At 39.7% G+C, this 17297-nt stretch overlaps 1 protein-coding gene across 4 annotated transcripts; it reads left to right on the forward strand.

Moving 5' to 3' along the window:
* Positions 1-293: 293 nt before the first annotated feature.
* On the forward strand, positions 294-16804 carry LOC149023396 (phosphatidate phosphatase PAH1-like). Of its 4 annotated transcripts, none has more exons than XM_089143939.1 (11): positions 294-463; positions 759-2383; positions 2497-3095; positions 3192-3265; positions 11210-11294; positions 12328-12414; positions 13699-13771; positions 15603-15646; positions 15786-15914; positions 16001-16099; positions 16220-16804. In XM_089143939.1, exons 2-11 carry the CDS (start codon positions 904-906, stop codon positions 16271-16273), a joined length of 2724 nt encoding a protein of 907 aa, XP_089000065.1. In that variant the 5' UTR covers positions 294-463; positions 759-903; the 3' UTR covers positions 16274-16804. The 4 variants fall into 4 exon arrangements, with proteins under 4 accessions (XP_089000065.1, XP_089000066.1, XP_089000067.1 ...); XM_089143940.1 differs by having other exon boundaries at positions 800-2383; XM_089143941.1 differs by having other exon boundaries at positions 294-429.
* The last annotated feature ends 493 nt before the right edge of the window (positions 16805-17297 follow it).

A 17297-nucleotide genomic window follows, 5' to 3' on the forward strand; every position in this document is an offset into this window, starting at 1 on the left:
TCGTTCTGAGTTTTCTTGTTGCCACCGTGCATACCCATTTTTCCGGGTGAAAAGCGAGTCAGCGACTTCTAAAAGCGCATTGGCGGTGGTCAGCTGACTCAGCTCACAGCGGACCGTTCAAATGTTTCCCACCAGAATCTTGAAGTTAAAAAAACACTCTTATTATGTAATGTCTTAGAATTACAATTCATTAAGGAAGGCGTTGTTGTAATTTAAATCATCAAGTGGGGGCATTTATGTATTACCAGCAAATTGTTTTTCTACATTCTACGCCATTTTTAGTTGGCCGAGTCAACTCCGAAATCAGTTTCGGTGTCGAGATTGTTCGCAGGAAAAACGGAGAGATAAGTAGTTGAAAGTTCAAAGACTAGAGAGAAGAGAAAAGCAGAAAAAACGCTGAAGTTAAATCAGTGTTCAGCTGTCGAACAGGTCGCTCTTCTTGGCTGGCTTACGAGTTTAATCTGTATAATATCCTCTCCTCATTTCTTGATCTCAACATTTATTGCATTTCTTGATTTCAATAATTATTATCTCTCCAATAGTGTATTGCTCTTTCAGGCTTAATTAATGCTAGAAATACTGCACTTTGCAGTTTCAATTCTCTGCCAAAATCACCATCCTTTGATTAGTTTTTACTTGATTTCGTGGTTTACTGCTGTATGGTTACAAGAATGATTCATTTCGTTTTAATTTTCATATTTCTGTCTTACCATTTTTTTCTTCTTTCATATTTCTGTTGGTTTCTGAAATTCTTGCAGAACTGTAATAATTACTGAAGGTTTCTTGATGAAACTAACAGAAAAGGAAAGACTCCGATCTTCGTCTGGTTGCTGATTTTGTTGGATTTTATACTTGAAGACCCAAGACTCAGGTCTTCCTCTTTACATTAGCTTGTCAGGAAAGATGAATGTTGTTGGTAAGGTTGGGAATTTAATTTCACAGGGTGTTTACTCTGTTGCCACTCCATTTCATCCTTTCGGTGGGGCTGTTGATGCTATTGTTGTAGAACAGCAGGATGGGACCTTCAGGAGTACGCCTTGGTATGTGCGGTTTGGTAAATTCCAGGGTGTCCTTAAGGGTTCTGAGAAGACTGTTCGCATCTTTGTAAATGGTGTGGAAGCTGGTTTCCATATGAACCTTGATAATTCTGGTGAAGCTTATTTCATTAGAGAGGTTTTGTCCGGTAATGATCAGAAGATTGATGAGATTTATACAAATCCTGACAACTCAGAGGTTCCACAGAAAGATAATGGTAGCAATGGTACTGGTAGTGTCATTACTAATGATAATCGGTCTAGTCCTAATCAAGGTGAAAAGAGTGCATTGAATGCTGAGGAACTTCCAATTGCAAATGAATGTCTTCCCTTAAAAAGAAACCAAGTTGAGAATGGTGAAGCAGATAATGAGGGGCAACTGTTTACATTTGAAGATGACAAATCCGCTGGAGGGGGGGATCCTGTTGGGTCATCTGAGTTTGAGGCTTATTCTTATGACAGCTTAGATCAGGTTGAGAGTGTTGTGGGATCTCAGGGTTCAGATTCTGAGGTCGTATTGGTGAGTGTGGACGGTCACGTGCTTACAGCTCCCATTTCTTCATTGGAAGAGAATACAGATAATGTGCAGTTAAGTACACCTCAGTTTCATCTGGGTCCTGGAGAAGGAACTAGAGGTGATGACGAGTTCAATAATAGGGAAGATGAACGGGCTGCTAATTATTTGGGTGACATTGATGCATCTGAAACTAATCTTGCATCAGACAGCATGCTACCCATATGTGATGCTGAAAATGCTGATTGCAATCCTTCTAAAGTTTGTGAAATTGCTGATGAATTTGGAACTCAAACTCAAGATGATCGGAACATTAAAAGAAATCATGGTCACTTCCCGCATGTTACTAGTATGAGTCAGAAAGAGGTCTTCGCTAGTTGCTTGGATTTCTTGGATTTGCACATGGACACAAATGGGCAAGAAATTGATTCTCCACACAAGGAAGCGACTCCAAAACAGGACATGGAAGATCCAGTCAGCGATTCTCCTTTCAGTCTTACAGCAAAGGAGGACACTGAAGCCACAAATGATCCTGAAATCAAGGGTGGTAGTGGGTTATCCACCTCTGCCCACAGCAGTATGTCTGCAGCATTAAGTGTTGATTTTGGGGCATCTGAGAATAATGTTTTGGCAATTGAGAGATCAGTTCAAGTGGATTCTGATGGCATGTCTGTCCATTCTGTTAGCAAAGATTCAGGATGGAAGGATGAACAATTTGTTGTAGCACCAGAAGCTCTTGAGTCACCAAGTAGTCCAGCAATACCCTTTCGTGAAAAAGAATTCCAAAGCAGTGAGGTCATTGAACCTCAGAAAAGAACTTCTGGTAGTGGGATGGGTAAGGATCACTAGCGGTTTTTATTTTATTTTACAGTGACATTGCGCTATAGTTAAATATTTGACTCTTTTATTATTAATCATCCTATTCCTCAACCCTTTTATGGTTTCCAGGATTTGAGATTTCTCTTTGTGGAGAACATCTTCATGCTGGAATGGGGATGGGTCCTGCTGGTGCAGCCTTTGATGCACATCGCGTATCTGTGGAGGAGTTCAAAGCTTCTATGGCATCGATTACAAAGCATGAGAACCTTATTGTTAGATTTAAAGGGAGGTACTTAGCATGGGATAAAGCTGCTCCTCTGATTCTAGGAATGGCTGCTTTCAGTTTAGAGTTACCTATTGAGCCAAAAGATGCAATTCCTGTGGAACGGGATGAGTTGCCCAAGCCCAAGGAAGATGCTCCTGTAATCACTTCTGCCCCTTCTAGTCGCAGATGGATGCTTTGGCCAAACCCATTTAGAAGAGTTAAGACTCTTAAGCATACTGACAGTTACTCGTCAAATGAGGATGTGCTTGTCGATTCAGAATCCGGCTTACAAAGCCCGTCTGTGGAACAAGCTTCAACATCCAACACTGGCAGCAAGTCTCCTCACAAGGAGCTAATAAGAACAAATGTTCCCACTAGTGAGCAGATTGCTTCCTTGAATCTTAAAGAAGGTCAGAATCTGATAACATTCAACTTCTGTACGAGGGTTCTAGGAACTCAAAAGGTTTGTTATTTACATTAACTTATAACTGAAAAAGTTGTTAGTTGAACTGCCATCCATGGTTCATTTTGATTGATATGTTGTGATCTTTTTCAACAGGTTGATGCCCACATCTACCGTTGGAAGTGGAATGCACGGATTGTCATCTCTGATGTTGATGGGACCATTACCAAGTAAGTTTACATACATTTTTCTCTGCTAATTTTTTGGCTGTTAAATTTTATTTCAAAGTATTTGGGGTATTATTTTATTTCATAAATTGATATTTATTAATTCTAGAAAGTAGTTTATCATTTACGTCAGTTACTAGACTGTAATTGCAGTCACAGTAGGACTCTTAGTTTGACTGGGAATTACGTAAAGACAATATTGTGATGGAGTAGTAGAAGTAGGAAAGTTGGGAAGTCATAAATATGTATTCTGCATTTTAGTTCAGGCTTTTTACCTATTTAGTTATGGAATGAAGGTTATTGTTGCTGTCATTTATTTGGTTCCCTCCTTAAAAAAAAGAAGGATCCATTTGGTTCCTGATTGTGATTCAGGTACTGCTGCTGCTTAGTGATTTTCTACCTCTCATTTTTGTTGATTAATTTGCTTGGATTTGTTAAAATTTTCTTTTGGATGAGTAAACTATCATTACCCGAAACCCTGAAGGGCAAAAAGAATATACAAGGAAGGGAGAGAAGAGGGAGGGGGGAGCCTTTAGTTAGGAGGCTGGAAAGAAGAAGAAAGACCCCAGGTAATAACAATAAGCTTGTTCCTTAGGGTGTTGATGTAAACCCAGGTTTAGGGTTTGTTAACTAGAAGATCCAGCACTGATTAGGGTTTATGAAGGCTTTGGCTAAGGGTTTTAGGGTTTATAAGGCTGCTGGATTTGTTATTTCAGATCTGAAATTGTATAAGATTTTGAATTTCAGATTTGAAACTCAAATCCTAGGTTAACTAGAATTCAGCTAGGGTTAGGGTTTGGAGTGGGGAAGGTATCCTGCAGTTTAGAGTTGGTTATATCTCTGTTATTTAGTTTAGGGACTGTTTAGAGGAGGTAGGGACTGAGGTATGAAGGTTTGAGAATTTTCTGGAGTTTAAAAATTCTATAACTTCTCAAGGAAGAAGATGAAGTGCAGAAAGTTTCAAAACTCAAGAAAGAAGGCTGGTTTGGGCAAACTAAGATTAGAACTGTGTTCTAGGCTTAAGGGCAACCAAAAGGGAAGAAAAAAGGGTTCCACTGGGGCTGGGAATTGGATTTCCTATAAGGGTTAGGACTGTAAACATGGGGAAGAAGAAGAGTATGGGAGATGACTTCTAGGGCTTAGGAAAGGGCTGGAATTTTCAGAAAACTGAAGGGGAAGGGTGAGAAGGTATTTGCAATGGATTTAGGGCTGTTGCTAAGGTCTGAAACTAAGGGGGAGGGTTGGGATGGCTGCAAGCAGCAAGGGAAGAAGGCTGGGGTTGGGGATGGGGTTACAATTACTTGTGAATTGAAAGAACTGCAGAATGCTCTCTGTAAAATGCTTGAATCACAGTATTGCTGAAGCTTGAATGAGAAGGAGAAGAATTAAAGTTGCAGAAACAGAAACAATTTCCAGCCACAGGTGACCCTCCTAGGGATCCCACGACAATACTAGTCTAATTCTTCAAAACTCAATTCATTCAATTAATCCAATCTGAAAATAACTTACACTAAAATGGCTATTTATAGTCTGAAACAAAGGACTCAGACTCATAATGGGATACCTTGACTGGGGGTCTCATCACAACTTGGACTCCGAAATAGGTATCTAATCACTATGTGATCTTAGCCCTTGGATCTGAGATCTCACTTAAGTCTCCTAATGCTAATTAGATAATTAACAAACTGGACCCAAAAAAGAAATAACCCTTCCTAATTTAAATTATCCTTAAAAATAGGACTTTTTAAATAGGAAACAATGCTTTCCTAAATTAACACAACTCTATAACTCCTTCCAGTTGTAACTTCAAAACAAATAACTTGACTCTCAAGACTTCAAAATAAACTAAATTACTGGATTTTGGTCTTCATTATAGCTCAATCCAGGGGGCAGGAATTGACCATTCTACCCCTGGGATAGATTCGGCCTCCCAGACTCACAGTTGGGCTTGGGCCCATTTTGGGGGGGGGGGGTCCAACCCTGGATACATCAGGTGTCTGCTCTTCTTTTAAATTTTAGTTTTGCTTTCATTGCTCCCAATTTCATTACAGGCAAGCTTTGTTTTGATTTCTCTTTGTATCCTTGGCAAGGTTTGAAATCTCGGTTTTGACCAGCCTTGAAACCTAGTTGATTTTGAAACCTGAGAATTTTTTCAGAAAATTTTGATGGGTGGTTTTGGTCATATTTCAATGGGCTTTTGACCTAGATTTTTGCATACACCCTATAAGCATAAATAACACAATGGAAGAGTTATTATGCATAAAAAAATCAATGAAAAGTACTCTTTCATATGCTACCACTTGTAAGACATGAGTGTTTGTGCCGACAAATACAAAGGCTTGTGAATTGAAACAAAATTACTTTAAATGTTTCAAACAATCAAATGAAATGTTAAATAACAAATAACATGATAGACACAAACTAAATACTCAAAAAGAAAATTGTAATGACATCTCCACTCAAGTCTAAGATGAGTTTCTCGGTGGATCCATCCCACGAGCTATATACCATTACAACTGTTGGACCGTCCCCTCTAAATGGGGGACAAAAATATCCCATGTCATGGTATTGGACCATCTATTTTGGAAGTCCAATGTTGCAAATCTATAGGTCTCCTTGTTCGCATGATCTAGATACAAATCTAGGGAGTGGGTCGTATATATAGGTCTTATCATCCCCTTATCCACTATAAGAGGATGATAGATGAATTGGGTCTTATGGATATCCAAAGATGGAGTCCACTAATGATGCTCCAAATCTCGATCCATCCCCATCATGTTCAGATACTAGTAGCAGATGATTCCCCCCCCCCCCATTCACTCTCATGTCCATATGTTGTAGTGCTCCCAAAGGGCGGGCCACCAGAAACTCTACCATATGGTCTAGCGTTGTCAAAGCCGTTCGCCTAGGCAGCAAGGCGGTTTTTCAACCGCCTTGTTTTGAACCGCTTAATTGGCATGTTGTTTTTTCCCGCTTTGTACCCCTTATTGCCGCCTAGACGCTAAAACAACCACTTTTTTGACATTTTGTACATAATATTATTTTTCTTAACTTTTTTTTTTAAATCAAATTTATTCTACAAAGCCGTATATAAATTTAATAGCTTAGTCATTTCAAAATCGAGGCCCAAATTACAAAGGAACTCCGCCCAAAGCAGGACCCCCGTGCCCATCGACAACAGAATGTGAAGCATGAGCCATACTCAACATCGAGAATCAATGAATCATTAAATGGACAATGACTTGGAAATCGGAATAAGGAAATTTATTAATTAATCGTGTTGGCCTTGTTAGTACATAGTCATTGTTGTGATGCTTGATGAGATGAACTTATTTTTGTGTTCTTTTTTTGGATAATTTTTCATAATATGATTTTTGAATGCTTTCTTTTTTGGATGAATGTGACTATTGAATGTTTGTTTAGCTTATTATAGAAAGTAGTTATATTAAAAAGTAGTTTAATAGTAGTTGTATTAAAAAATTTTTACCCAACCGCTTTGGTCGCCTTATTGCCGCTTTGTCGGCTAATCGCCTAGGTGGAGCCCCAATTTCTTTGGTCGCCTTGACAACCTTGATATGGTCCCTAAGGACCTTAATATGGTGTTGACCCAGTGCTCTCCATGGTGGCATTATCTTAGGCATCAACGAATGATGGTTTTTGCCCTCTAAATTTAGGCTCCTCCAAGCTCATGGATCCCATAGTGTTCGAAACCAAACTAGACTCAACTAGGGAATCCTTTATAGACTAGGACCCCGTTGCAACTTAATAAATAAAGAACCATTAAAAAGGAACTTTAAAGAAAACCACTTGCAAAATTAACAACTAATTATCCAAAAAGAATCTCACTTTCAAATTGATTCCCATTGGGACTCCATCCCTGACTAGGACTCTCAATACTAACTCAATTAATAAAATAAAATCAGATGGACTCACAAAAATATAAAGAAAATTACTGGACTAATTTAATGTCCAAAAGAAGTGGGAAAGAGACCAAATTGCCCTTTTGGTCAGCCCACTTGGTGCATCAGTGGGCTTGGTTCCTGGGCCCAATTTGCTGGTTCAGGAAGGGAGGGGGTAGGCTTGCTTGCATCAAGAAACCTCTATCCCAGGCCCACTCCTTGTCTTCCTTGCCGAAGTCCATTCCTCTTAACCCAACCCCACCCATCTTCCCCTCCCTCCTGACGCAGTCCACTTGTCCCAACCCATCTAATGGCTGATCCCAATTCCCTTTTACTTGAGGGGCCCATTCTTCCTGCTCTCCTCCTGGGTAAGCCCAACTCTCTCTCTTTTCTTCCACCCCCCCCCCCCCCCAACGCTTTTTGCACAAGAGAACCCACTTAATCCAGGCCTAAACCCAACCCTGCCCATCTTCTCCTCCCTCTTGGCCTAGCCTTCTGATGTGAACACAAAGACCCCTTGGCTGAAACCTCATGTGGGGCCCCCAAGATGGCTCCGATAAGCCATCCTAACTTGGCCAAACCCCTATCTTGGGGGGTATGCCCTGATGCTGGAATTATTTCTAGAATATTTCAGAATTTTATTTGAGTTCAAATACCTAAGTTAAGTTGAGTTTGGATTGGTTTAGAGGGCTTTTTTTATTATCTTTTTATAATTCAAAGTTGTTTGTTTGAGTCTTAGGTTATCTTAAATTAGTATGTTCTTATTTAAGTTAACTTATGTCTAATTCTAGCATGTGTTCTTTTAATTAGTAGAGTCCAAGTCAAAGAGTTCATGTAATGAGTTGGGATCCTAATCTATAAAGGAACCCAAGCTAGAGTCCGAGTCTTTTATTTAATTAGATTCCAATCAAGGGTTTTTGGTCAAGAGGTGGGATCCTTACCATTAGGAAATCCCACCCCAAGTTAGAGTCTTTTGAAGGCTATAAATAGCCTGGTAGTTAATTGTAAATCTCAGTTTTGATGAATAAAATTATTGAGCTTATTGCAGTCAGTTTGGTATTGGCAGGGTTCCCTTGAGGGGGACCCTGCAGTTGTTTAAATCTGCATTCTTCAAGGTTTTGAACTTCAGTTCTGCAACTCCAGCAAGCAATCTCAGCCTTCAAGCATTAAATCCAGCAACCACCAAGTAAAAGACCTCACCCCAACCCCTGCCTCCTCCCTCTTCCAGAGCCCTCTCCCACCCCTCTCTTGCGTAGCCCCATAGGACATCCCCACCCCCATCGCAACCTCTCTCTCCCTCTGTTTTGCTTCTGTTCCAGCAACACCCCCCTCCCCCTTGCAACCGTAGGCCCCTCCCCTTCCTTTTCTTCCCTGCGATTGCAGCACGCCCACCCCCTGTTAAACCCTCTCTCCCAGCCCCTTTGGCCCTCTTTCCCCTTCCCCTAGGATCGCACCTAACCCTAGGTTTCAATCCCATTGTGATTGCAGCAAGTAAACATAGTTCCCTTAGTCTAGAAACTTTCTGCACTTCATCTTCTTCCTTGGGAATTCTACAGAATTTTTGAATTTCTAAAATCTGACCATGTTTTAAGTTCTGTTAATATCCTAATGTTCAGTTCAATCAAATTCAATTCTGAAGTGGCAGAACATCAATAACATCAGTTCTGAAACTGCAGGATAGCCAGGCTATTCCCCTCTCCTACCCTAACCGAAATTCCCCCGAAACCCTAGTTTTCTATTTTAGTAACATTCAGGTCTGACTTTCTATTACAGCAGGGTTTCAGAGTTTTAGAATACCCGTAACACCCTGAATCGACCCTCCCTATTGCTGGAATTCCTGGGCAGCACTTAGGTCCAGGGGAAATTACCATAGTACCCTTATCACCCTCTCAGTCCAACCCATCTAGTAGCCCATCCCAATTTCCTCTTCCCTGCAGCCCTTCTCAGGCCTTCTCTCCCTCAGGCCCAATTCTCTTGGCCAGCTCTTCTCTAGACCCAACTCATGCTTCTCCTCCCTCCCCTTTGAGGCTTTGACCTTCTCCATGTCTCTTCCCTTCCTACTCCCCTACCCAGCCCACCAACCCCCCCCCCTTGGGTCCTCCGCCCCCATTCTCATTCTCAAGCAATCCTTTCCTCCCCTGCCATTTCGATGCAACAGAAGGATCTTGGGATTTCCAATTATCTCAAGAGCTTGGCTAGCCCTTCTTCATCACTCGCCCTCTATCCCCTCGTCTTGTGGGGCAGCCCTTCTCTTATAATAATGATCTTCCTTCATTGTGCGACTAGGACACCATTGAGGATGCTACTAAGACTGACATCTCAACCCCTGCATATGCCTCTAACTGTGACAGTTGTAGAAGCAACTGCACTAACAAGGGGCGTCACCAAATGAACGAAGATGAAAAAATAGGAAAAAGAACAAAGCAAAAAATTAGGCTCATCTGGGTTTGCTTTTCTTTCAGTGCTCATCTTTTATCTTGTTGTTAGGCTTGGTGCCTTTAGTTAAGCCTCTCTTATCTGTCTCGCTTTCATTTGAACTTTTCCCTTAGTGCTCTTTGTATTCTCCCCCCCCCCCCCCCCCCCCAAAAAAAGCCCTCCTTTTCCCTCCTTTGGTTATGAATTTATCTATTTATCCAAAAAAAGTCTGTGCTGAGTCAGATTGGTAGGATCAGGTGATTGTCGAATTTTTTTCCTGATCTACCCATAGAGATTTGATCTTCTCACTCATTGCAACCCAAGTGAAGGGATGCCACCATATATGTTGGATCTTGCATCGACCCTATTCTTTGCCATCCGACTTAGGAAATGCCACCATTATACATTTAATTGGCCTCTTGTCGTTTGCCAATTCAGATTATTTGATGCATGATATCCTGTTGCTTGAAAGCTGACTGTCAGGCAATTTAGAAAATCAGCCCAGGGGGAATGGCAGGGGCATGGATTGTTGTTATTGTGAGTAAACGGACACTGAACAACCAACCTTATCTTTCTTCTTTCCATATCAGGTGATGCAACTCATATACATTGGGTTGGCTTTTCTAACCTCAACTTGAATTTGGAGATTTGCCAAACTATTAGCTCTGGTGTTGCAAGTCTTGGAAATCATCATATTGTTCAGTTGATGAATTTATGATTTGCTTTGTGGTGAAGGGATATCTGTTGTAAGAGGGCATGGATAGTAGGAAGTAACCCCACAGTTGGAGAAATCTTACTGTTATCAACTTTCTTCCTATTATGTTTGCTTTATGGTGAGAGCTTCTTTTAATTCCCATGGGACTACTGGTTTGGTAGAGGTTAGATGGGTGTGTTTTGATTCAGAGGTTGATACAGGAACTGGTGTGGTGAAGTGCTTTCTGTTTTCCTCTTTCTTTCCGTGTGGTTCTTCAGCCTTGACTCTATTGAAATTTTATCACCTATGCTTTTTGTAAATTTGAGAAAGAATAAGGTGAAGAACGAGGGAGAGGAGAAGATGGAAGTGATGACTTTGCTGTGGAGGCTTAGATAGATCTCGTGAGCACTCCTCAAAATAACTTTACTATTTATAGGCTAATTTACAAGTTGATTCTACATAGGAAACAAAGTAGAACCAAAATAGGAGAGTATCAACCAATTTCGATTGGTATAGAACACCTAATTACCGCCTCTTTTTCCTATCGAGAGTTAGCACAAGGTGCTAACTCTCGATGGAACTTTCCTTCCCCAAATTGCCCTTCCTAACACTTTTCAAGTCTGTTATGTTTCTATAGAGGATCAAATATGGTTGATTTATGAATAATCAAAATGCTGTTCTTTATATGCAGCAGCGTGTTGGTGAGATATAGCATCAAGTGTATGACCATGGAACAACTTAAAATTGTATATCATAACTTTATAACCGTAGAAGAGATGTTGCACTTTGCTAAATTCTTCAGGAGATATGGAGAATAGTTCTGCATCATCTCAGGACTTCTCTAACATTTTTGGTTGTAATAGTTAGAATGGTGATGCTGAAACCTTTTCTTAGGATTAATCTGTTCCTTTCTAATGTAGTTTGATGCATGCTGTGAAGGTCTGATGTTCTTGGCCAGTTCATGCCTCTATTTGGAAAGGATTGGACACAATCTGGAGTTGCTCAACTTTTCTCTGCCATTAAGGTTTGTTCTCCTTTGTGTTTTGAGAACAACTAGTTCGTAGAATTTGTTCATTTCAGAACTCATATTCTAAAAAGTCACTTGATGTTAGATATCTTTTGATTGATAATAAGTGAAATGAAGCCCCACAGCCTGGAACACATCTAGGTAACAAAAAAATTGAAAAGAGTGCTTTTCTTTTCTTTTCTTTTTTTTTTTTTTTTTTGGGGGGGGGGGGCGCAGGTGTTGTATATGTGGGTAACACCAGACACATCATTATTTGACTTTTACCTGAATTATCCTTTACTTATTTGCTTGACTAGCTGTTTCGGTGTATTTGTTCTTATTGTTTCCTTGAAATGTAAAAAATTAGTAGCAAATTTATCAAGTGAAGAAAATCAAATATTAAGAATAAATAGAAGATAGGAAACACCAGTAAAGGTCACAAGCAAACCTTGATAATTCCCACAAGCAAGCCTTTTTTGGGTGGATAAAAATAAATATAAACACCCTGAAGGGGAAACAAGGAGAAGATACAAGGGGGGAGGAGGAGAAGGTGGGGGGAGCATGAAGCTAGAACTAGCCTCTAGGAGACAAAATAGTATTATCCAGACCCCAGGTGACAACAATGACTCTGTTCCTTAGGGGATGAGGGAGATTTTTGAGTTAACATCTTTGTAGATGGCTTTCGGAATCTGGTCATGAGATCTAGATTTGGTGGTTCATCTGTGGAGATGACGCTCCATCCAAATGTGCTTTATGCAGGCATCATATGTCAGCTTCCCAATAGTATAAGCAATCCCCTAACGGTGGAATTGAGCCAATGGCATTCTATGGTGAAGGGCTTCTAGCTGCGCCAGATGGAGGCAAGGGCTGGGTGCCAGATTTGCTTGGTGAGGGGTGGGGCGAAGAACAAGTGAGGGATATTTTCGTTCTCAGGGCAAAAGCTACAGGAAGGGGCAACGTGGAGTGAACGATGGATGAGAGCATGTGCAATTTCTAGTGCAACTGATATTATGCTTAAGTGTTCTCTAATTTCATTATACATTAATTGCAGGAAAATGGTTATCAACTACTCTTTTTGAGTGCACGTGCAATTGTTCAGGCTTATTTGACCAGAAGTTTCCTCCTCAACCTGGAGCAGGTACTAAAATGCTCTGGTTTACTGTATCCTTCATAACCTTAGTTACTTTTGGGACTATTGTAGCTGTGACTTGGGCACTACCCCGTATAATTTGATATCCCGGTGCCCAAGTATGAAGGGAACAAACCTGTTACAGTAGGTCCATTGTTGAACCAGAAGCTACTTATATTTTACTGGCTTCAGGCCATCAAAGTTGAGTCAAGCTGAGTTGAGTTCTACCTGGCACTGCCAGATAGAACATTACCGCGATACAGGACTACGATCAGACAGGCAGCATGACATCTGGTCTGGACCCCCCCCCCCTGCAAAAAAAAAAAAAGAAAAAGAAGTAAGAAACATGGTTTGTCCAGTTTCCATGGTGGATGTCTGATCCTAGTCCCGTATATGGGGAAGTGTTCTACTTGGCAGTGCCAGATAGAAGTCAACTAAACTCGACTCCGCTGAGTTTTGTGTGGTGTGCTGACTATTAGGGATTCAACTATGGGAAATCTGGTCCCCTGTCCGTTTTACTTAGGAGATATAGTCTTTTCTTGGAATACTTTAGTTTTTTCCTATCACAGCTTCAACACCCTAGTTATTTGGGGTTACTTGTTATGTTGTACACTGGAGAAAGGGGTAGGCTGTGTCCATCTGACCTTCCAGACCCTGCTAAATAATGGAACCTTGTGCATTGGGTACAACATTTTTGTTTTGTTGTCTTCAACTTGCTGATCATCTGTCCTCACTCCTGCACTCATTAGTTTTGTGTTGTTCATGGCTGAACCATCTCAGTGGACTTTGCTTGTTTTGCCAGCTAATGCTGCAATGCAACCATTCTAATTTTACCATTTCTAGTCTTGCTGTTCTTCCATTGCAATATAGAGATGTTGGTTAAGTTTTTTCTTTTCTTTTCTTTTTCCTTGTTTGCCAAATATATGTGATGTTTTCATCTCTCTCTGAATGCACTTCTCCATTTCATACATTTCAATTTAATCACAAGGTCAACTTCCCATTTCCCCTTTGATCTCTCTCTTCCCCCCTCCCCCTTCTTCTTTGTATGGCTAAACAAAGTGCCCTTAGCATCGTTCTCTTAGACCTTTAAAACTTAAAAATGTGTCCAAAGGTTACTTGGATTCCATTATAGTTCTATTTATCAATGCTTGTGTTGTTGTTGTTGGAAAAATAAGCCATGTGCCTCCTGGTATAGTTTTGACAAATTGGTCATAAATGTGGAGCTTCTGTGTATATATCTGAAAATTGAAGTATCTTGTTTTATGTGATAAATAAACTCTTTAATGACTGCAGGATGGTAAAACATTGCCAATTGGGCCTGTTGTTATTTCACCTGATGGATTATTCCCTTCACTGTACCGAGAAGGTGGGGTCATATTTTCTCTGTGGAATAGTTTTGTCTGCTTAGAAATTTATTTATTGTATTCCTTTTTATATCTCACTTTGTTAAGTATTGTATGATTGATTTAGTTAATATTGGGGTAATCAATGATGATCGTGATGCAGAGATGCATGGTGCAAATTCATGCTTTTTATTTTCCCACTTCAGCTACCTTAATTTTTGAATGTTGCACATCTCATTATCTCACCAACAAAAGAGATATTTTTACATTTTTGCAGTTGATAAAGCTTGGAAATGAATGTGAGTTTTGAACATATGGTAATGAGCTTATCATGGAAAATAAACCATGTTATCATGTTGCTACAGTGATACACTGCAGATTTGACTGCTAATTACTTTACTTGTGTTGAATTCACCTATTACAGAGGTGGTTCTTGCAAATCAATACATATTGTAAATAATTATATATATTTATGGTCAGAAATGTTTTTTCCTGCACATTTTTTCTTATGGAATATTTGACCAAAGAAACAGTGGATATTACATGCACACGATATGCTGTAATACCCGTGAGTAAGTTGTCATAAGGTATTGATAGAGGACGATGATCTCAATACTTTGCTGGTTATGCATTCTCTGGAAGTGGATCATCGGAGGCATCATAAAGATTAAGATTTGTAAAATTGGAAACTTTTATAATTCTTTTAAGCAAGTTATTTCAGGCACCTTGGTACTGCAGTTGTATCTCGGATCATCTAAAGTTGCTTTTTAATAATTTTTCCCAAGTAGAACAAAGAGGAGTATATTTGTATGTAATTTTAGTTAAACTAGGCCGGTTAATGGTGAAAATTTGATGAGAGGGACATTCGATGAAGTAATAATTTTCAGTCTAGAACTTTTGTTCTTTGTAATATTTAGTGTTTGAGCAATCAAGTAGCCTTCCCTTTAGGCTGCACAAAAGTGGAGGTGATCTTATCTGATTAGGTTGTTTTTAGGTGGGTGCATGAAGATAGAAATCCTTCTTTTCTTTCTTTTTTTCATCCTACAACTTACCTATTAATTGGCAGTTTGAGGGTCCATTGTTTGTTTTTTATAAATATGTTTTCTAGATTGCTCTCCCTTCCCCATCCCCCTGTTGCTGACAACCCCAGAAATAGGTTAATTGTTAGTTTCTGGGGTCTCAGCTGTACTTTCTCCCCCTCTTCTTGAGCTCCTTGCTTTACCCCCCCTTCTCTTTTCCCCTTCCCGTTTGTATATCTCCTGTTGTTCTGCTTGTTGCTTTAATATATTATTTATTCATCCAAAAAAAAAAAGATGGTTGTAAAGGCTAAGAATGTGACTATGGACAAAGTAAGTTTTTATTTATTTATTTACTTTTGTAAATGTGGTCTCCTCTTGCCCTCCTGTCTCTTCTCTCTTCTATTTTTGCATCATCTATCTGATTTCTGCCCATTTGATGAAATCCGGGGTGTTTGGGGTGTTTGCCCATGCAGTTCGACTTGGCTTTGGTTGAAGTGTGATTTTCTAGATAGATGCAATACAAGTGGTTATGTAGGTGGAGAAGAGTAGTTTCAGCCACTGGTCTTTGACCATTTTTAATTCATTTCTGGTGTAAGAACCTTGTTTTTTTTATGGCTTTGTCAATAGTAAACCATCAGAACTATATACTAAACATCATTTGTAATTTAGGACATGTTGCTTGATATGTTATTCAACCTTCCAGTGCATATGCACTTACCCTAACACTTCCTGATCCAAACCAACCCTCTCACAAAAGAACACCACACACACACACACACACACACACATAGTTGTGCTTCTACTTGGTGCACTTACTTTTTCTTGTTGATGACAGTAATAAGAAGAGCCCCGCATGAATTCAAGATTGCTTGTTTAGAGGTAAATATCAGAACCAGTATGAGACATTTAGCCCGGGATTGTAAAGGTTATTTGTGCTATATTGAGTCGAACTGAGTGTACAATCTAACTTTTGTATTCTATCTATTGGTTGATTCATTTAGCCTGTATGTGTATTTAGGATATTAAGGCACTTTTCCCTAAAGATTACAATCCATTCTATGCTGGATTTGGCAATAGAGACACTGATGAGCTCAGCTACAGGAAAATTGGAATCCCAAAGGGAAAAATATTTATAATTAATCCTAAGGTATGGTTTCCTCTAGTACCTTCTTAGTTCTTTCAATTTACCCAACAATATTTTTACTGACTTGAATCCCTTCCCCCAATTGGCAGGGTGAAGTAGCCATTAATAACTGCATTGATGTGAAGTCGTACACATCTTTGCACACACTAGTTCATGACATGTTCCCACCCACTTCATTAGTTGAGCAGGTGAGGAAATTTCAATCATGTCTTCCAAACACGACAGAAAAGTGACTGCCATTCATCTTATGTTTAATTATTTCTCAACCTTTATGTGTGTGATTGTGTGGATCTTAAATATCTATGCAGGAGGATTTCAACTCATGGAATTATTGGAGGATGCCACTACAAAACATTGACTGACAACCACACTCTTTAGGTTTCTAAATCTATCAACTGCGACAATCAAGACAGTGGGAGGATGTGGGTGGTATCATGGCTGGAAGGCTTCAGAGTTATCCATCCTCTGCTATTCATGCTATGTGCTTACTTTGAAGAGAAGAAAAGACTGCTCCTTTGCTTGTTCCTAATTTATAGGTCATTTCAGGTGATGCTTACAGAAACTGTAAAGAAAGAAAAAAAAAACTGTCCTCCAAATAGGAATTTTAGGTGCCAGGTTGACTGAATAGGTCTGTAATAGAATAAAGATGATAAGCGGCACCCATTAGAAGGTTGGCTGATAGTTTGTTAGCTCCACCTTGTAAATAGCAGATTTATGTTTTAAAATGATCTGATTGTTTTTGACATTGCATCAGCAAGCGAGCGTATAATGCAGTTGCTGGATGGTTGCACTCCAAAGCAAATAGCATATGTGGGTGTTTGTGTGTGAAGCATACTTGAGTTGAACAGCATTTATATGATTCTAAGATCAGTACTCCTTTGTTTTTCTTCGGTGAATCAGGGTGGTGAGTTTGTTTTGATCGAGGATGATGATTTGGTGACCTATCAGATTCTTCAAGGATAGGTTACTGCTTGATACCACTGGAGTCTTGTCTATTATTTTTGACAATTATCCAGATAAGAAGTTCAAAAGTAATTTCTTTGGCTTCTAAGAAAGCTTATGCTTTGAGGAGTTCCCTTGGCCTGCCTTGATGCAGTCACCATGTTACGCGATCATCTGGTTATATTTAATAGCAAAGGTATCTATGTGATAACAAGCAAAACTAGATTAGAATCATTATAAGGTACTAGACAGGCAAAATCAGATACCAACTCTTCGATAATATTGCACTCAGTGAGACCTTGGCAATCAGGTATGGTCTACTGGAAGGAATTGCATAGGCTGAAGACCACCTTATAGGCCAGTTTGACGTTTTGGTGGCTAATAGTTGAGTTTGACAATTAGGTGGTTATCAATTACGCCAAGGAGGTGGGAAAACTAGTACCG

This window comes from Hakea prostrata, chromosome 2 (assembly GCF_041222555.1).
Source record: "Hakea prostrata isolate BN-2017 chromosome 2, UWA_Hpros_2, whole genome shotgun sequence".
Classification (NCBI taxonomy): Eukaryota; Viridiplantae; Streptophyta; class Magnoliopsida; order Proteales; family Proteaceae; genus Hakea; species Hakea prostrata.